Source organism: Aspergillus mulundensis, assembly GCF_003369625.1.
Source record: "Aspergillus mulundensis strain DSM 5745 chromosome Unknown scaffold_0, whole genome shotgun sequence".
NCBI lineage: Eukaryota > Fungi > Ascomycota > Eurotiomycetes > Eurotiales > Aspergillaceae > Aspergillus > Aspergillus mulundensis.
In genome coordinates, this window is record NW_020797888.1 from 4,449,309 (window position 1) to 4,468,386 (window position 19,078).

The following is a 19,078-nucleotide window of genomic DNA, read 5'->3' on the forward strand; positions in this document are numbered from 1 at the left end:
TGTTAAAGCGTCCCGTAGTATATGATATACGTACTGACTTAGTAGGCACGAAGTGAGTACTCACTACTCCTGTAATAAAACATGTATTTATGTTCATTCGTACAATTGTATCATAAATAAGTATAAACAGCGCCAAAAATATACATCCATATATTCTCACGATTGCAGAGGCTCACCCATTCCACCAAAGGTGACACTTTTGATCGTCATGAATTCCTCAATGCCATACTTGCTGCCCTCACGGCCAAAGCCACTTTGCTTGACACCGCCGAATCTAAACAGAAACACAGTTAGCTCTGAGCACCGAGGACAGGACACATAAGGGAGCAACTTACGGAGACGCAACATCGCTAATCAACCCAGTATTGACACCAACCATACCAACCTCCAGCGCCTCAGCAACACGGAAAATGCGCTTGACGTTCCCGCTGAAGAAGTATCCAGCCAGACCGACCTCAGCCTTGTTAGCGAGGTCAACAACCTCCTTCTCCGTCTCGAACGGGAACAGCCCAGCCACAGGGCCGAACGTCTCCTCCGAAGCAATCTTCATGTCCTTGCTCATATCCGTCAGGACGGTGAGAGCGTAGAAGTTAGGGCCGAGGTCAGATCGTCTCTGACCACCAGCAACAAGCTTGGCGCCCTTGGAGACGGCGTCCTGAACATGGTCGTCGACCTTGTCGACAGCGCGATCGTGGATAACGGGTCCATGAGTAACGCCTTCCTCGAAACCAGCCCCGACCTTGAAGTTCTTGATCTTCTCCACGAACTTCTGGACGAATTCGTTGTAGATGCCCTTTTGCACGTAGATGCGGTTTGCGCAGACGCAGGTCTGGCCGGAGCTGCGGAACTTCGAGGCAATTGCGCCAGTGACTGCGGCGTCGAGGTCGTCGACATCATCGAAGACGATGAAGGGCGCGTTGCCGCCGAGTTCCCAGGAAACCTTCTTGATAGTCGATGCGGATTGCTTCATCAGAAGTCTTCCGACGTTTGTGGAGCCCGTGAAGGAGACCTTGCGGACCTCTGGGTGAGTCGTAATCATCTCACCGACTTCGGGGGTGTTCTTCATAGCTGTAACAATGTTAACGACACCATTAGGGATGCCGGCGCGCTTGGCCAGCTCTGCGAGGGCATTGGCTGTGAATGGAGTCTCGCCCGGTGACTTTGTGACCACAGTGCAACCGGCAGCAAGAGCAGGTCCGATCTTGCGGGTGATCATAGCAGCGGGGAAGTTCCATGGCGTAATCAGGCCGCAGACGCCGACGGGCTGCTTGACGGTGATGACGCGGTTACCGGGTACAGAGGCTGGGATAGTGTCGCCGTAAATTCGGGGTGCCTCTTCGCTGAACCATTCGAAGAAGCTAGCGGCGTAGTTCACTTCGCCCTTGGCGTCGGCGAGGGGCTTGCCGTTCTCCCACGTAATTAATGTTGCCAGGTCCTCAGCGTTGTCGACCATGAGCTGGTACCATCGTCGGAGCATCCGAGCTCGCTCACGGGCGAGGGTTGTGCGGAACTTGGGGAAGGCCTCGCTGGCCGCCTGGATGGCTTTCTCGGTATCTGATGCGCTGAACTCGGGGCAACTTCCGATCAGTTTTCCGGTAGCAGGGTCTGAAATATGGTCAATGATTAGCATATACGTCCGCTGCTGGCAGTTTCGCAAGCTGTTTGCGCATGCATACCGTGGATCTCGAATGTCTTTCCGGACTCGGCATCTACCCACTCGCCATTGACAAAGGCTTTCTGGATGAATAGTGACTTGTCTTTCAGCTGCAAAAGCCTCGTTAGCTGAAGCTCCGAAAGCGCTTGAGAAGGCCCTACTCACCGGAGGCACTGTGTAGTCCGTCGTGTAGAGCCGTTGGGCGTTGTTGTGAGAAGGCATAGCGAAGGGATAACGAGGTCGTGACCGTAATAATTGCCTAGACAGAGAACGTGTAATCCTGTCCATCTTATGTCTTTCGATTCCTGGTCACCCGGTCGGGAACAAGACCGAAGAAGACCGCACAGCGGTTTGCTTTCCCTCTATTAGGTTTCGGAAGCGAGTTGGAGCTCTTGACTTGAAGCCGGCCGCGAAGATTAGTCGATTGCGGTAGCGCTGTCCGAGAAGGAATGCCAATCACTTAGACTAGGTCTCCCAAGATCGGACAGGAATATGCGATTCTGCTTACTGATTTGAAGAACGTCGAGAACCCTCAAGCTTGTCTTATGCAACTTTCTCCAATTCCTCTACGTCATGGTGAGCCGAGGGTCCTGTTCCGTTATTGGTTTATCATACCGCAGCTTATCGCTTAGCTCCAGACTTAGCCGTATCCACTGGCTAATAACACAGGCATTTTGCGATGAGAAACGCCTGTTCTATTAGCCAGTGGATACGGCTAAGCTAGCTCCCCTTCATCTGCTGCAGGCCAGAGCGTGTACTAAGGCATTTTATTGGTCTAAGTTGCCGACAGTGCTCGGCCTTTTGTGCGATGCTCTTAGTATAGCCATTTACGAAAAAGAAAGATGAGATACGGATGCATTGTTAGGGTATCATCATATGCGTCGTGACTGGCGTCTTAGTGAGACTACTTCAACATAAGGTTGTCATCCGGACCTGTCTGAGTCGTATCCAGACTGCGCGCCGCTGCGGGTTTGTGACTTGTCTTTTGGTCGATAGCTTGGATGCATCGTTTTTAGATGCTGATTTAAGTTCCATGTTCGAGAGAATCCCTTCTCATGGCGGCGGCAGTTCTTGAAAGGACACACCAAGATATGCTCCCTCTTAGTACTATTGTCTCTGGAAGACAGTGCCCTCTCGTTGGCTCTGACAACAACTCTGCCAGCCGGCGAAGCAGAGCGCTTTCCAATAGACGTACCACGACTTGCGAGCGCCGAACGTGGAGGAGACTCATCGAGGTCCATCTCGTCTTTTGTAGATGTCCAGTCAAACATATCGTCCATGACGGCTTGGTCATGGTCTCCATAAAACGTTGGGAATTCCACGTCTTCGCCCACTAAAGCAGAAAATCTCTCTGTGGCACGCCGAAGCACGGCTGGCGGCAAGCCTACCATAGAGGCAACACCTGCCACATCCCTCCAGTCTGTTAGCTCTGTTCGACCAGTGCTGTTGGCCGATGTGGAACGTGCTCCGCGTCCTAAACTATGCGCACTCTCAACGCGAGTGCCACTCTGCTGAGATGATTGGGATGCTCTTCGTCTGCGCTTGCGGCCCCGCGAGTAGCTTCTCCCTGCCATCCTCTGTGATCGCTGATTTCCAGAAGATGAAGCCCGCCTGTCAAGTTTTCTATCGGTGTGGTGCTGGACTTCCGAGTCATCCTCTGTTCGCATGTTCCTGGAGTAGGAGCTGCTCATATCAGATGCCAACGAGGAACTCCGTGCACGCCCCCTGCCTCTTGATCGGCTTCGATTCGACCGACCATCATCAGATTGCGACGCCCCGTGAAAACGGTGAAGTCCCACCAGCAGATTTTCGAAATGGGCAATCACATTTCGAGCAAGTGGGCGTAGCTTTCGGCGCGATTCATCGTCATCTATCTGAGCGATCGGGCGAAGAGGCCGTCGCAAGCCCTCCTCTTCATCCTCCCAGTCTGTGGTTTCATTGCCCTTCGTATCGGCCTGGCCTTCCTTTTTGTCAGACTTGGCCGTATCGTTTTCTGGCTGGGGAATTGTTTTGCTGTCTGAAGCCGTTAACGCAGCCCATTCCCTTGACTGGAACCTTTCCTTTGCTATTTTCGATAGGAACGCCGTGATGCACTCTTCAAGCTCTGCACTTGGCCGTGCATCTGGCTTCATTCTGAAGGTCCATCTATCATCCTCCAACCGTCGAAGACGCTCATCCGCGCGTGGGACTTCGTCGCTAGGCATAGGCCATGCTGTCCATTCATCAAGGATGCCTAGTAGGTCGTCGTGGGTCAATTCGTCGTCATTGGTGTCATCTTCATCCAATTGGTCTGTGTTCGCAAGCCCCTGCGACTGCATGACATGCGCATTGTACAAATGCGCTGCCAAGTCCCTGGAAACAGTCTCTCGTAAAGCTTCCGCAATCTCTCTATCGTCTCTTGTCAATTTCAACCACAGACTTGGCCTGTGGTTAAGTCTGTTAGGGCGATATGGAGGCGAAGTAGAACCCTCCGGGCTTTCTCGCGTCTTCAAGGTAGATTTTGCACGCGAGCCCGGTGATGAGCGGGCAATAGTAAAGCCCTTCCTTGGGGAAGTGGACAATTCCACATCACTGGTTTGGATGTAGTCAAGATCATCGTGGGACTCTCCATACTGAAGGCTTGGGCCGGACGCAGCGGCGCCGTCAAGTTGACTTAGGGCTTCCTCTTCTTTGTAGGGTAAAGAGTGGCCCTCATCAACAGTTACCTGGCTAGAACCGCCAAATAAAGATCGATACCGCTGTGCAGATGGAGGAACACCTGATTGTGATTGGCTGTCCGAGTAGAAGGACATGCCTCGAACTTCATGACATGGGAATCAGCGGCCGGTTTATACAAGCTTCTCAAAAGGACGATATTTCAAGCATGAAGTCCTTCGTATTCGCACCCTTGTGCGAGGATATTGGAGTGTTTAGAATCACGGCGAGGATGCTGGTTTGCAGATTTGTAGATAAAGTTGACGATAAGATATGGGGTTTGTACTGTTTGCATATAAGCACGTGCTATCTGCCCCACTTTGTCGCTTCCTTCTCTCGCTCCATCCAGTGATCACAATCTTGGTCATATCCCTCCCGTTCTTCTTTGAAAGCCTCGTCGCTTTCATTGTCTTCGTTCGTTTCCATCAGCTTAACCGCTTTTTGGCCTGCTTCAATAGCGGCTTCAATCACATCGTAATCTTCGATGTCCAGTTCGAATTGCTCGACCAGACAGTGGCCGAGGAGATTGTAAGCTGCTGCCTTTTCCCGGTTGCTTATAGTCATATCGCCCTCTGCTACATCAACTGCTGTTTGGGCCGCTGCTATTCCTCTCTCCACCCATTCGGTCTGCTTTAGGGATCCAACCTTATCATGTGAATTTGCATACCATTTAGCAGCGCGCCGAAGGCGCTCAAGAAGCTTTCTAGTATGCTCATCAGATGTTTTTGACACGGCCTTGTTCAAGCTATCAGCCACTCCGAGCAAATCGTTCATTCCACGACGCTCTTCATAGCGTAGCTGCTGTAATAAAGCCAATTTATCCAGGGCTTCCGCCTGCTGTTCACCTTGGTCCTTGTCCTTCACCGATTCCAGAAGATGCGCAACAAGCTGTTCTTGTGCATATATGGCAGAGTTGAGCCCTGGCCCCTGGCAAATTGCAGCTCTTAGAGCCGTTTGGTATTGGTCATGGAAGTTTTTCTCTGAGGCCTCATGGACCTTGAACGTAGCATCATAAACTCGTTGTGGGAAGGTAGCTCCATAATATTGCGAAGGGGCCATGGTCTGTTTCAATGCTTCCAGATTGAGGGACGGATCTTTAATCCAGCGTTGGTAGTTCATGATCATGCTCTTGGGGTTCTGCTCCGGGTCGCCGCATTCGCGTATAACCCACTCGGCGAGTTCGAAGGCTGCCTTGTAATTTTGTTCTTTTTTCGTGTCGTTATGCTCAGCTCGGCGCTCCAGGAGCCTAATCTTGTCCCCCAAAAGCTCAGCTCGAAGCTCACTGTCTTCACCACATGCCTCAATTGCCTTGTCGACATAATCCACGGAAAGGTCCAGAAGACTTAGATCTTTGTTCCAGTCCTTGTCGAATTTGGCCGCGTGAAGGGCCGTAATATCCCATAGAGTTCGAGCGGTCTTCTTCCAATCACCAATTTCCTTCCAGATTTTCAAAGCCTCGTCAAACGCATATAGCGCCTTGCTGAAATCCCCATACCTCCCAGCCTGGAATAGGCGGAAGTGGCAGTCTGCCTTGACAGCTAGCCGCTTCGCCTTTTGGCGCACGCTCTCACTATCAAGTAACGTATTCGCCGCCTTCTCTAAGTACTTAAGCGCGTCGTCAAGGTCGGCATCACAGGGCTCGTTTGAGCGCCGATGTCTCAAGTTAAGGTAGTTGGCGGCGCGGAAGCAGCATGTGCGTAGAAGCGGGTTCATGGAAGAGCAGACTTCAACTGCCCTTCGCGCGCAGAGGATAGCGCTGTCGAGTAATTTTGGGTCATGGTTCTTCAAGTAGAACTTGTGGTGGTGCTTTGCTAGAAAGTCGCAGGCTGGTGCGTCTCTCAGGGTTGAGAGGGTATCTTCTATCGCAACGTCTGAGTCGCTTTCCATTGTCAAGTACGCAGTCAGTTTAAGGGCCCCGATTGTTTGAGAACGTTTGAGACATATAAAAATTCGTCTGAGGGAAGGATGTTGTTGGTTGAGCGGGAAACCCACAGGGGCTCGTAACCACGGTGACATTTTCCTGACAATCGGCTGTCATGAAAAAAATGGTACTTAGGGCTATAAGAACGAGCCTAAAGATGAGTATCACCTCCGCCGAGAACAGTCTACTGCGTTTTTTTTAGAATCGTGAGGAAACACTCATCTGTACTCTAAACTGCAATTTATGTAGAAGCGCTGCTGAGTCTATAGACATGACACGAAAGATCAAATACGCCTTAACTACCTAACCAACAATCCCCATATCAATCGATGGATATCATTGTATCACCTAACTTTTGATTAATGCTTCCTCAATTATTTTCCGGCACCCTTCTCAACCTTTCTTCGCTTGGAGCGCAGCTTGGCAGCCTCATCCGCGGTCTTCTTGTTCGAGTACATCATCTTCTCCAGCAGCTTGCGCTTCTTCCTGCTCATCATCATCTTCTGTCGTTCGAGCTCCTCTTCCTCCTCGCGCTTCTTGGAAGCGCGCTTCTTAGCCTGCTTCTTCTTGGCTGCTGACTCGTCGGCAGCACCATTGGAGGTGAACGGAAGACCGGCGGCTTCGGCCTCGAGTTCCTTCTGGTGCTGAGTGCGGGCGGTCTCTTCCTCGTCCTCTGACTCAGAGCCGGCATCGGCGTCTTCGATGCCCGCGAACTCATCCTCTTCTTCCTCTTCCTCCTCGCTCTCATCCTCCTCGTCGTCGGTGACGGCAACGTCCATACCACCGTCAACGGATTCGTCCTCGGACTCGGACTCCTTGGTCACGGCGGCGGCCGGCTTATCCTCGCCAGCTTCCTCCATCTCTTCGTCGCTCTCCTCCTCCTCATCTAGATCGGCTTCGCCTTCTTCTTCCTGCTCGGCCAAGCTGGCGCGAGGATCGTAGCCGCCCTTCTTGGACTTGACCCATGGGCTAAGATGGGGAGGGAGAGTGGCGCCTGGCGCATACAGATCGGGGCGGAGAAGCTTGCCCTCGTTAATGGAATCCCAGATCCACTGAGGCTGGATGTAGGTTCGGCCAGGAACCCGAGTGCCGGGCTTCACAGTCTGCACGGCACCTTCGCCATCCGCAGCATTGGGGATAGCGGGAAGAGAGGACTCAGGAAGAGACGGGCGATCCACGATCTGGTGTGTGATGCGGGGATCGGCCTCGTTGTGAGTGAAAGCACCGCCTCCGAGAACAGTGTCCCATCCAATACGCTTGCAGCCGAAGGAACGGAGGATGAATTCAAGAGGGGCCTTGGGGGCTTCTCGGGAAATGTAGAAGGTGAATGGGGCGAAGAGCGAGCCAGCCTGGTCGCCGCTCAAGTCAGGCTGAGGGAGGGTGTCGGCCTCGGGCGCCGTCGTCTCGAACTTGTCGATTTCGTCTGTAACCTCCTCCGCTGTTTCAGTGGGCTGTTCATCGCTAACCTGATCCAAACCGGCCTTCTTGATAACCTTGTCGACCTTCTTTTGAATCTTAGCGGAGACTTCTTTGTTGGCGGCATCGCCCGAGGGCTTGTTCGCGGCTTCGATGGCCTTCGGGGCATCTCCGACTGTGCGCCCTTCCAGCGTGAAAGCTGCCAATTCTGCTCCATTCTCGTCCAGGCGAGTGTCGAACTTTGGGGGGTATCGGAGACCGAGCGAGGAGTACAGGCGGTAGTTGACAAATCCAAGAAGGGTGGTGTAGAACTCTACAAACGTAGCCATAATTCGATAATCGACATCACCATTGACTCGCTGCACGAACCGGTAAGGAACCAGCCACATGATATCCTGGCCTTGAATTGTCGCCTGGTAGTAGATACCCTTGATCGAGAGGAAAGACTTGCGCAGAGAGTTGGTTGTGATCAGGTAGTGTTGGAATTCGTGAGTGACCCGTTGGCACAATGCGATAGTCTTGGGCGGGACATGGTTGGTAGACGGCAGGTTCGCGAAGAGGAAAAGAAGAGACAGCGCATCGTCGAGATCTCTGAGGGCATCGATAAAGGTCGGGTAGCGCTCCTTGATGACATGGTCCAGAGACAATTTCGGCGCATGGTTCTTCTCCAAGCGGGCCGCATCGCCGACTTCTCCACGACCGAGGGATCGAGCAATCTTTTTCGCAAGCGCCTTCTGTTCACGGAACTTGCGGAGCAATGGCTCATGCAGAAGGTATTGGATATCCTTTGTGTAGTAGAAGGTCGTGTTTTGAGTAGCGGACTTAGAGGCCTTCTTCTTGCTCCGAGGCTCACGGGGGTAGATCCCTGCGCGATTGCATTAGTATTTGCCTTGCCGTCCAGGATACATGTTCGCTATGTCCTGGGTATGGTAGATGCAATGAACACAAACCTTTGAAGATGCATAGTCGACGGAAGTCTGGCAGCGAAATCTGGAGTTTGCGCACCGCCTGGGTTCTGGTGATATAGTTTTTGGCCTGGCCAGAGGTTCCTATGAGGCGGAAGTTAGAATTTGATGCATAAGCACGATGAGTACCAGTTCCGTACCCTTCTTCTTGATTTTGGCCATGATTGCGACGTCGGTGGTAGAATGGATGAAAGATGGGAGGAAAGGCTTCTGGTCCTCCAAAAATTTGAACTTTTTTTCCGCAGAAAAGCTCGGGTGGCCCGTGCTCAGAACGCCCGCGGAGTCTTGGCACGTGAATCGCGGACAAGGGACAGGTGGAGTGCAGACCACTTTCATATGAATTCCCTCTAGCATCAAAGGGCCATTCTTGCGCTGCATTGCTCGGCCTCGACGGTTGATACAAGTAATTATGCCTATTGATCGCAGGAAGGCCGCTGTGTTCGGAGGCGCTCTCGCCTTGCGGCTTCTCCTCCTACTCCTGTTTCCCTCCCTGCCCGACTTACTGACTGGCCGAGTGGAGGTCTCGACGCCAGTGACCAGCTTCAAGAGACGTAAGATACTAAGCCTTCCTGATAACTATGGACACCTATTGACATATGTGTACAGTCCAAGAAGGCCTCTTCCTCTATAACCGCAATGTGTCACCTTACGACGGAGGCGTCTTCCACCAAGTAAGTCGCGAGGATCGAGCACCCAGGAGCTTTGCTAACTGAGTACAAAGGCGCCCCTTCTACTCCCAATATTCTCGCTTTTGCCGAACGCCCATCAGTACCCTCTTCCAACCGCGCTCCTCTACTCGCTGATCGATTTGCTTAACGCGAATGCCTTGGTAACCATTTCCGATTCCGCTCAGGCAGTGTCCGGGAGACTGTACACGTCAATAAGGAAACAAATAAAGTGGGACGGCGCTGTGGTCGCAGCATGGTACGGAAATCGCCGATAATGGGAATTCATGACGCTGATATGAACTAGGTTCCTGTTTAACCCCTTCACTATTGCAACTTGCCTTGGCCGCTCAACCGCAGTATTCACCTCGACCGGGATCCTCTATGCCCTTTCCGCGGCCGTCCAAGGTCAAAGCCTCAATGCGATGTTCGCACTAGGACTTGCGTCGTACCTGTCGATCTACCCGGCCCTTCTGTTCATCCCGCTTGTCCTCCTTTGCTATGATCGACACGCCCAGCGCAGCCCAAGCCCTCCGTCCCCAGTTCTGTTCGTGGCTAAACACTTCCTCGTCTTTCTTTCTAGCATATTGGCACTCCTTGGCATTTCTCTCCTGATTATTGGCGACTTTCCGACTCTTATCTCCGCAACGTACGGTTTCCAGCTGCTTGTTCCGGACCTTACGCCTAACATTGGCCTTTGGTGGTACTTCTTCATTGAGATCTTCGACTCCTTCCGGGACTTTTTCCTCGGTGTCTTCTGGCTCCATCTTACAGCGTACGCTGGCAGTCTTTCTGTGCGGCTACGCCGACAGCCTCTATTCGTCGTTACCTCACTATTGGGGATTTTTGCAGTCTTCAAGCCGTATCCCAGCATTGCAGATGCCTCTTTGTACTTTGCTGTTCTCCCGCTCTACCGGCATCTTTTCCCTTGTGAGCATTCCCGTTCTCCTCTGTTCGTTACGAATGCTAACCGAACTAGTAATGCGCTACACCTTCTTCTCCGTGTCGGCTCTTCTCTACGCCTCTTTACTGGGCCCCGCTTTTTACCACCTCTGGATTTACGCGGGCTCGGGAAACGCCAACTTCTTTTATGCAATCACCCTAGTATGGAGTCTAGGCCTTTCGCTTATCCTGGCTGATACAATATTCGCCGCCCTCCGCGACGAATGGGAGCAGGAGAACCCCGACAAGCGCGGCAAGACCGTCAAACAAGTGTAAATATACTCGCATCTATAAAAATGTCCATCGAAGTCTAGATAGTTGCTAGCGCAAGCTTTTGGACATAATCATATAATCAGCCTCCTTTACTGTCCCATTCCGTAACTTGCGCGGCCGCGGAGAGTTCTCGTCCTCTTCGTACCCCACCCTTGTGTAGAACTTGATCGCGCGGCTATTCGACTTGAAAACCGTCAACATCGCCTTCACAACTCCAATCCGCTGTCCTATCTTCTCAAACCGCTCTAGCAACGCCTCCCCTAATCCCTGCCCCTGGACCTGGGGGGTAAGGTGGATCTCATAACAATAGAGTACCTCGTATCCGTCTTCGTACGTGACCATGAATTCGAGGAAACCTGCGAAGTCTCCGGTCGAGTCATTCCCTTCACCTGCATCTCGATCTTCATCGGGCACAGCGTTCGCGTCCACTGCAGCTGAACGCCGTCGCAGAACCATATACTTCATGTCAGGGAGTTTCATTTCCTTCCTCTTCTCGACCGGTGACCAGCCCATACTGGAGCTCTTATATGCGGCTGATGACGTGAGCTCAATGAGCCGGAAGCATAGGGCCAGCTCAGAGGCGGGAATTGTGGCTGCTGTGTAGATTGAGAGGTCGTATACGACTCTGGTGGCCTCTTGAGTTTGAGGGACGTCTACGTTGGGTTGTGGTTTGGGTGTTAGGTCTGAATGTCCTGCGGGTGCTGTCTTCCTTTTCGTCTTCTGGAAACTCAGTTCCGATGGCGGGATGTATAATGCTGTGAACTCCTCCAGAGATAACGCATTTGTGCGCTCCACTAAAGGAATTGGTTTTGGTTTTGATGTTGATGTTGGTTTGCCTGCGAGCCGTTAGCTACCATATTCGGTTCAACCTTACAGCCGTGTGGTTATGGCGTTGTTGAGCTTCCGCGCCGTGGAAGAGCAATCGAACCAAGAGGATGCAAGAGAATACTTACCGGAACTAGACTTCTTAAGCTTTTTCTTTAACCTGTCCTCCAGATCTCGCGTCGCGCGGCGAACTTTCGGCATAGTGGATGACTGGGAAATGATTTCGCGGTGGCGTCACGGCGTGTCTAGTATTTGCGGGGATGGTGTGCGTGTAATATAGTTCAGCTAATAGCTGGATCAGGCTTTAACTGGTAGTTCTGCAAAAATGTGTTGTATGGAAATTTGATGCAGAACAAAAGTTGATGATGATGGCCCGGGGATACTTCGCGTCCGCGTCGGAGCTGGGTTTGATTCCCGAAGTATACCCCGTTTGACAAGAAAGAGTTAACTCTATTAAGCAATTTGACATACGATAAGTTATTCAGCCGTGCCTCCGACGAGAAGATCAATTGTTTATCGGACTGATGTGAGCTTTCCCAAAGCCGATTTGATGTTCTTGTCGAGGGTGCTACGGTTATATATTTGAGTAATTAGGGTTATCAAACAACAAGCAGCAGCGCAAATGTGGCGGTATCCCGCACGCAAGGCAGCCTCGACGGCATTCTCAATCTCATGGGGTTGAAAAGCTATTTTTTTTTTAGCATCGCTAGTTCAACATACTGTCAGAGTAGAACGAAACCATGTGCCCAAGCTTCAGCCATGCTATGTAGATAGTGATGGCGCAATGGCCGATTCGTTATTGCGTGCTCAGGTACATACTCATGTCCTATGAGCATAAACAGGGCTACTACCCCCTTAGTTATCTTACCTTGGGTCTAAGCCTTGATTGCATGCTTAATAAAACCAAGCGTGAGCAAATAGGTGTTCTAACAACTGCAGCCGAAGTACATCAGTTTGTGGGAAGGAGAAGGATCCATTGAAGTATGCATTTAGTTTGTTGATTATGTTGAATCATTATGATCGGATAAGGGAGAAGAAGCTATAGTATACAAGCAGATTGAAAGTATCCCAATCGACGTGGATTCGGGACAGAACAGTGAGAAGTAAATGGCGGGGCAGTCACGGGATGACGCACTTGGCACGACTGCCCCGCCGTAATTTTGAGGCCGAAAAAGAAGTGGGCGGGATGCTTTGAGTCAACAATATCCCAAGCCCTAGTCTCCTCTCTATCGCCCCTCCTTCTCGCTCACGCCGGTCAATCGCCGTGATATCCAACCGCAATCATGGCGACTGATATGACAAACCCCGTTCTGGACGCCCTGTCCGCGTCCGAAGGGCCGATCCTCTCCAACGAAGCCTTCCCCTCCGTCCCCTCACAAACCGTCAAGGCGGCGCTCGATCGGCTCGCCTCACGACTGATGGTCGAATATGAAACATTCAACAGCGAGGCTTTGATTGTGACAAAGGAGGGAGAGGATGTCGCAGCCAATGGCAGTCACGAAGCGAGGGTCTACCAGGCAGTGCTTGCTGCTATGGAAGGTCTGAAGATCAAAGAGCTGCCTGAAGTCGTCGGAAAGGAAAACGCCCAGCTCGGACAGGGAAGCGCCTTTAAGAAGGGATGGATTAAAAAGGATAAGGACGTCCTCCGTGCGGCAGCCGACACCATTGTTGACGACACTCAAAACGACGTTAAGAAGATCCAGCGGGGCGAGACCGTGTCGGACGCCAACGTTCTCAAGGAACTCAAGAAGCGCAGGCTCGTCCTTCCGAAGAAGGTCATCACCTTCAAGATTACCAAGGGCCCCAAGTACGCCAAGGAGCTGGTCAAGGAAGAGACCGACTTGACGGCGGACATGCTCCAAAACGGATCATGGAAGACCGCTACTTTCAAGCCCTACAACTTCAAGGCCATGGGTGCGGCTACTCCGTCCGGAGCTTTCCACCCCCTCAACAAGGTTAAGCAGGAGTTCCGCAGCATCTTCTTCGAGATGGGTTTCGAAGAGATGCCGACCAACCGCTTCGTGGAGACAGGCTTCTGGAACTTCGATGCCCTCTTTGTGCCTCAACAGCACCCCGCTCGTGATCTTCAGGATACATTCTACATCTCCGATCCCCTTACCGCTGACCGTCCCCGCGAAGACCCCGAGAACGACCCCCACCGCCCCAAGCCAGTACTCAAATCTACCGGCGAGGAGAAGAAACTAGACTACCAAGAATACTGGGAGAACGTTCGCCAAGTCCACGAGAATGGCAAGTACGGATCGATTGGTTACCGCTACCCATGGAGCGCCGACGAGTCGCTGCGCCTTGTTCTCCGCACACACACCACCTCTATCTCGACGTACATGCTGCACAAGCTCGCCGCTAACCCACGACCTGCGCGGTACTTCAGTATCGACCGTGTCTTCCGTAACGAGGCCGTTGACGCCACCCACTTGGCGGAGTTCCACCAGATCGAAGGTGTCATTGCCGATTTCGACCTGACCCTAGGAGGTCTGATCGGCTTCATGGAGGTCTTCTTCGCCAAGATGGGCATCCACAAGCTGCGCTTCAAGCCCGCCTACAACCCTTACACTGAACCTTCTATGGAGATCTTCGGCTACCACGACGGGCTGGGCAAGTGGGTAGAGATCGGAAACAGCGGTATGTTCCGACCGGAGATGTTGGAGCCTATGGGTCTTCCCAAGGACATGCGCGTTTACGGATGGGGTCTCAGTCTGGAGAGACCTACGATGATCAAGTAAGTCTGGCGTAACTACATAATATGGCGACAGTAGGCTAACTTTTCTAAAGGTACGCGGTGAGCAACATCCGAGAACTGCTCGGCCACAAGGTCGACCTCAATTTCATCGAGACGAATCCGGCTGTCAGATTGGAGAAGGAATAGATCTGAGTGACTCTGCATTTTACACTTCCGACCTGGCGAACATAGAGATCTTGAAAAAGAATAAGCATGATATACCCTTTTCAACCTTGACTTCAGTAGGAGTGCGCGACCACAAAGATGGAGAGCCATGGCTTGCCGAAGTTTATCATTTTCATTACTCCGTAAACTAACCCCTTTCCTACGTAGGGTATCCATATACCTGGCTCAATATAAATAGCCTAAAAATTAAACACACGGCGGACCACTATCTTAAGCACGCAATGTCCCACCCGTATCTGTGCCCCAGCGCACAACTCTGCAGCAGTGGCTCTTCAGCAGGCGGCCAGTAATCTTCGGCAGTAGATGAGTTGATTACGATTCTACCTCCTCGCTCATGGGGAGGAGCAGATGTATGTTGCGAGAACATTCAATCCAGTCCCGGGTGAGGAGGTATCGAGCGCCGGTATAGCAAAAGACAAGCACAAGACAAGGAAACTGCAGCGAAATATAAAAAGAAAAGAAAATAGGATGGAAATGAAATGGATTCGAAATTTTAATTCTTTAAGACTGAACTGAACATAGTATCAGACGTAGCGTAGCGGTAGCGTAGAATCTGACCACAGATCATCTCATCTCATTTCATTCCTATACGCCGCGGAAAACCAGTGTTAGCCTTCCATCCCTCCCAAAAGAACAACTCTGAACAAGCGAGCAACTCACCACCTAAACACCCATCCCTCACAGAAACGCAGATTTACCGCTGGCGGGAGGCAGTCCAGACGTTGCGGATGTAGCCATCGCGCTGGGTGAGGCGGTTAAGCGAGTCGTCGCTCTCGCCGCGGGCACGGATGAAGCCGCACAGGGCGTAGGACTGGTTCTCGCCGGTGTAGCGGCCGTTCTCGTCGACCTTGCCGATGGAGATCTGGACGGAGGCGTGGTCGTTGGCCTTGATGATGCGGTTGGTGGCGCTGCACTTGCGGGGGACGTAGCTGTGAGAAGAGGAAGTGTTAGTTATTGGTGGTAATTGCTTTGCGCTTTTCCGGATTTCCTGATGTTCACTAGAATCTCTTTTCGAGGGTTTGAGAAGAGCAAGAGCGGACGGAATGGACTGAGATATCGGGCGAAAAATTGTTCAATGCGAATCTTTCTCTTTCGGAGAGTGAATATGCCTCTCACGTCTTGTTGTCCGATATCCATCCCATCCCACCTCGCTCTCCTTCACGGTCCGATTCAAGGTCCAAATGTCCAACAGAGTAGGAACTGCACAAGGTGTACGTACAGGTCGACGATATCTCCCTTCTCGTTCTCCATTTTGGCGGTAGTCTGTTGTCTGAGGTCGACGACGAACGGTGATAGACGAGGGTGCGCTGCGGGTTGGGCTGGACGGTCGTTGTCGAACTTTTGGCCTGCCGCGATTTCGGGCAGCCGGTTTCTGTGGGTCATGTGATTTTTGTCGAGGGTTAGTGGGCCCCGGCTGTGGCACGGCTCTTGGCCCAGCTGTGGCGGTGGCTTTAGTTTTCTCGTTCTACCTGTGTCGTGCCTTTGATTTCAGGTGTCAATACAGAGAACTATGGCATTACTATCTTGTGGTTTATCTTCTATCAAAGACTGCTCTTCCTTCCGGGAAAGATATCCTTCTTCCAGGCGAGGCTGAGCTCGCGGGCACTCCCCTTCTGGAATCGCACGAGCACCGCCCGTTCCGACTCCCCTTGGCGATCTGTTCCCTCCAGCTCTGGGCCAGGGTGTTCCAATGTCAGAACAGCACGCCCGTCTTCTGCATACTTGCCGACCTTGGGAGAAATGCACTTTTCCGTCCATGGAGGGCTCCCGGAATGTGCGAACTCTACCAGCTGCGTGCGTCGCTGCTGCAGTTCATCTGCCGAGGATGTCCGGGGCTCCTTATCAAGGAACTCAGCTACCAGTTTCAACAAGACAAACTGCGGCGGAAAGAGGATGATCTCGCCTTGCGCGGCTTTGCTAAGCCATTCAGATGCAGGTAAAAATTGTGCTTCGGCGATCTCGACTCCCCCATCGTTTGTGGGAATTTGAATTTCCTCACGCTCGCCCTCCGCCGGTATCTCGCTCAACAGCGACTGCTCTGACTCGAGTGGCAAGGGCAGGAAATAGAGATACATCTGCGTAGTGTAGCGCTTTGGGACATTTATTGGAGTTACCCATCGTGTGAAGGGAATTAGGTTGTCTACCTTGCATCAGCTGCCTGCACTCAGGGAAAAAGGAGAAATGGCACCGAACCTATATCTGGCACAGCTGAAACATCCTGCCTCCTCAACCAATCTGAGAACGTCGTTTGCTTTTGATGGATTACCTGTCGGCCTTTCTGGCGTTCTTCTTCTCCAACTGCGATCATTTTACCAGAGCTTTGGTCCTTGGCGAGGAGAATCCCGCTCTCTTCGAACAACTCGCGAATAGCGGCGTTGCGATACCAAGGCGCATCCTCATGTCTCTTCACATCTCCTGGAGGCGGACACTGCCCATCCTGGAGAGATAGATTTCCTCCAGGGAACACATGGGCTGATGCGAAAGACGTGGATGTTTGGACGCGATGCAGAAGAAGTATCTCATTCTTTGGTGATATCAAGACCACACTGGGCAGAGTTAGCGTCTGCTTTCGCGCTGCGACATGGGCAACCGCCACTTACCTCGAACTAGGCCTCGGCTCGGCTGGTTGTTTCTTTTGCTTGGGCGGCATATTCTGAGATGTGGCCGACTGTGACTGTGGCGTAGATGAACTCGACCTGGAGAGACAGGATTGTGAAATGATGATCCAGGAAGGAGTCGAAGTTGGCCGGGATCGTTGTGGACTTGAGGGTAATAAGCCTTGGACAGGGTTGAGCTGACGACTGTATAGCCAGGCGGCTGATCGATGCACAGGGGTCACAGGGTTCATGGCCGAGGGCTTTTATGGATTGACTATGAGTCTCGATCGTCGCGTGTCGGTCGTTGGAGGATCAACTCTGGCTGCCGAAGCGGAACCTCGGTAACCCCGCGTTTACCGGACAGCGTCAGACGGTGTACCAAATTCAGATCTAGACGAGCATCTAGATGTTGACTAACATTTAGCACGGTCGGAGGCTATACCTGATCAGAGGGAGATCAAGCACTGCACGAATGGGCCTGGGATGAGCTGGCGTTGGCTCTATATCTGCATCGAGCCCCACCTGATATCAGCCCTAGTTTCTCCCCATGCATATCACGACATGTCGAACATCAAAGCCTTTGCTTCAAAACAGCGTAAGCCTTCAATTCGTTGGAGCTCAGGTCCAGGTGCCATGATGTCGGCAAGTCGCACGGGCAACGTGATTCGAGAATCCTGGAAGGCAGGCCGAAGTTAGATTGCGAGACAGTATGAACCTACGGCCAACAACAGCAACTTACTATCAATAAGCACCACATGGCAAAGGGGTCCAGGTGTTTCAGAATAGACGACTTGATGTCTGGGGCGGCCACGAGGGATGACCATGTCGAGGCCAAGGCAGGACTGGCCCTAGTCCGCTCAGTCTGTCCAGGCAGGCAGGCAGGCACAGCGATCTATCACAAAAAGCGAACGTCATCCTGGAGCCTCAACCTGAAGCTTCGTCAGGAGAATTTCGGGACTGCAGCGCATTTATCCTTTCCACGGCGACTCCCGGGTCGTCAACTCCAGGTCCGGAACGCTCCTCCGTGAACCTTCACCATCTCGCTGCCTGCTCTCGCCGACATTTTGACTTTCAGGAACTGATGCCCGGCTCCGGTCCAATGGGAGATAACCGCCGCAGGCAGCAGTTGGGCATGGAAGCAGATGGAGTTTTTGATTAACAAGCAGTGAGTCAGGCCAAACCTTGCTGCCTCCGTCTACTTAATTCTCCTTCAACCTCGATCTCCTCTTCCCTCCTCCATCCTTCTTCCTTCTCCTTGACCCCCCTTCTCCCCCTTCCTTTTGTTGTGCAATCTTGTCGGTCATCTACTAACGTCATGCAGTTGCTTCATCCTTATCAATGCGTTTGCCTAGCGACTTTAGTCTGTCAAGTCTTCGGATCTTCAAGTGAGGACGAACGGACATACGCAAGTGTCTCCGTTCTGAACTTGATTGTGCTTAGACTTCCAGCCTCATCGTCGCTAGGTCGAGCATTGAGGCGTCTGGTGTGCTTGGTTGTTGATCTTCAGACCTTCTCGATAGAAGATGTCCCAGAGATGGACGCATCTCTCGGCTCTTGTATCTTGTTGGGAAGTCGATCGGAGTCGGTCTGACCATCGTGATAGGAGATGTCAAGAGATGGACGCGCGGTCTCTTGACTCTTGTATCTCGATGCGAAGTCGACGGCAACCTTGCTATCCAGACGTTGGGCTCTGTGGCATACAGCATGACGCTAGGGATACTGTGAGATTCATGACTGAGGAAGGGGTTCCGCTCATTCCTGATCCACCTCTTATCCTTCCGAATTTCACACTTTCTCTTCTTGCTCTGCTGGCTCCGTCATCCTCCAGCTACCTCTTCCATCCTTGTCTAGCAGGTGCGTCTCATCACTAAGCTCACCTAATTCATCTCCCTTGTCCATATCCTTCCGCAATTCCACACTTTCTCTTCTTCCTCTGCTGGCTCCGTCATCCTCCAGCTACCTCTTCCATCCTTGTCCAGCAGGTCCGTCATCACTAAGCTCACCTAATTCATCTCCGTTGTCCTTGTCCAGCTGGTCCGTCATCACCAAGCTCACCCAACTCATCACCTTCATACCCTTCCGCATCCACATCGCGATCCCATCCTCCGAACCATCCCATCCTCCGAGCGATCCCATCCTCCGAACGATCCCATCCTCCGAACGATCCCATCCTCCGAACGATCCCATCCTCCGAACGATC

The 19,078-nt window shown here is 52.2% G+C and overlaps 9 protein-coding genes across 9 annotated transcripts; 2 read left to right on the top strand and 7 right to left on the bottom strand.

The window, feature by feature from the left end:
• Nucleotides 1-156: 156 nt before the first annotated feature.
• On the bottom strand, nt 157-1,876 carry DSM5745_01214 (NAD-dependent succinate-semialdehyde dehydrogenase; the record flags this gene model as incomplete). Its single annotated transcript, XM_026743230.1, has 4 exons — nt 157-274; nt 336-1,605; nt 1,677-1,764; nt 1,820-1,876. 4 exons carry the CDS (start codon nt 1,874-1,876, stop codon nt 157-159), a joined length of 1,533 nt encoding a protein of 510 aa, XP_026609075.1.
• Nucleotides 1,877-2,577: 701 nt separating this feature from the next.
• On the bottom strand, nt 2,578-4,446 carry DSM5745_01215 (uncharacterized protein; the record flags this gene model as incomplete). The annotated part of the gene is made up of 1 exon (XM_026743231.1): nt 2,578-4,446. The coding sequence occupies one exon, from the start codon at nt 4,444-4,446 to the stop codon at nt 2,578-2,580; it is 1,869 nt and encodes a 622-aa protein (XP_026609076.1).
• Nucleotides 4,447-4,654: 208 nt separating this feature from the next.
• On the bottom strand, nt 4,655-6,235 carry DSM5745_01216 (uncharacterized protein; the record flags this gene model as incomplete). Its single annotated transcript, XM_026743232.1, has 1 exon — nt 4,655-6,235. One exon carries the CDS (start codon nt 6,233-6,235, stop codon nt 4,655-4,657), a length of 1,581 nt encoding a protein of 526 aa, XP_026609077.1.
• A 408-nt stretch (nt 6,236-6,643) lies between these two features.
• nop7 (mRNA-binding ribosome synthesis protein NOP7) lies at nt 6,644-8,812 on the bottom strand (the record flags this gene model as incomplete). Its single annotated transcript, XM_026743233.1, has 3 exons — nt 6,644-8,550; nt 8,636-8,734; nt 8,791-8,812. The coding sequence occupies 3 exons, from the start codon at nt 8,810-8,812 to the stop codon at nt 6,644-6,646; spliced, it is 2,028 nt and encodes a 675-aa protein (XP_026609078.1).
• A 247-nt stretch (nt 8,813-9,059) lies between these two features.
• Nucleotides 9,060-10,533, top strand: DSM5745_01218 (GPI-anchor transamidase subunit GAB1; the record flags this gene model as incomplete). Its single annotated transcript, XM_026743234.1, has 5 exons — nt 9,060-9,201; nt 9,257-9,321; nt 9,372-9,574; nt 9,623-10,245; nt 10,295-10,533. 5 exons carry the CDS (start codon nt 9,060-9,062, stop codon nt 10,531-10,533), a joined length of 1,272 nt encoding a protein of 423 aa, XP_026609079.1.
• A 45-nt stretch (nt 10,534-10,578) lies between these two features.
• DSM5745_01219 (N-terminal L-serine N(alpha)-acetyltransferase NAT4) lies at nt 10,579-11,556 on the bottom strand (the record flags this gene model as incomplete). The annotated part of the gene is made up of 2 exons (XM_026743235.1): nt 10,579-11,366; nt 11,484-11,556. 2 exons carry the CDS (start codon nt 11,554-11,556, stop codon nt 10,579-10,581), a joined length of 861 nt encoding a protein of 286 aa, XP_026609080.1.
• A 1,082-nt stretch (nt 11,557-12,638) lies between these two features.
• On the top strand, nt 12,639-14,242 carry DSM5745_01220 (phenylalanine--tRNA ligase subunit alpha; the record flags this gene model as incomplete). The annotated part of the gene is made up of 2 exons (XM_026743236.1): nt 12,639-14,095; nt 14,149-14,242. The coding sequence occupies 2 exons, from the start codon at nt 12,639-12,641 to the stop codon at nt 14,240-14,242; spliced, it is 1,551 nt and encodes a 516-aa protein (XP_026609081.1).
• Nucleotides 14,243-14,975: 733 nt separating this feature from the next.
• rps21 (40S ribosomal eS21 domain-containing protein) lies at nt 14,976-15,664 on the bottom strand (the record flags this gene model as incomplete). Its single annotated transcript, XM_026743237.1, has 2 exons — nt 14,976-15,210; nt 15,501-15,664. 2 exons carry the CDS (start codon nt 15,662-15,664, stop codon nt 14,976-14,978), a joined length of 399 nt encoding a protein of 132 aa, XP_026609082.1.
• Nucleotides 15,665-15,822: 158 nt separating this feature from the next.
• DSM5745_01222 (NUDIX hydrolase) lies at nt 15,823-17,129 on the bottom strand (the record flags this gene model as incomplete). Its single annotated transcript, XM_026743238.1, has 3 exons — nt 15,823-16,421; nt 16,475-16,827; nt 16,882-17,129. The coding sequence occupies 3 exons, from the start codon at nt 17,127-17,129 to the stop codon at nt 15,823-15,825; spliced, it is 1,200 nt and encodes a 399-aa protein (XP_026609083.1).
• Between the last annotated feature and the right edge of the window lie 1,949 nt (nt 17,130-19,078).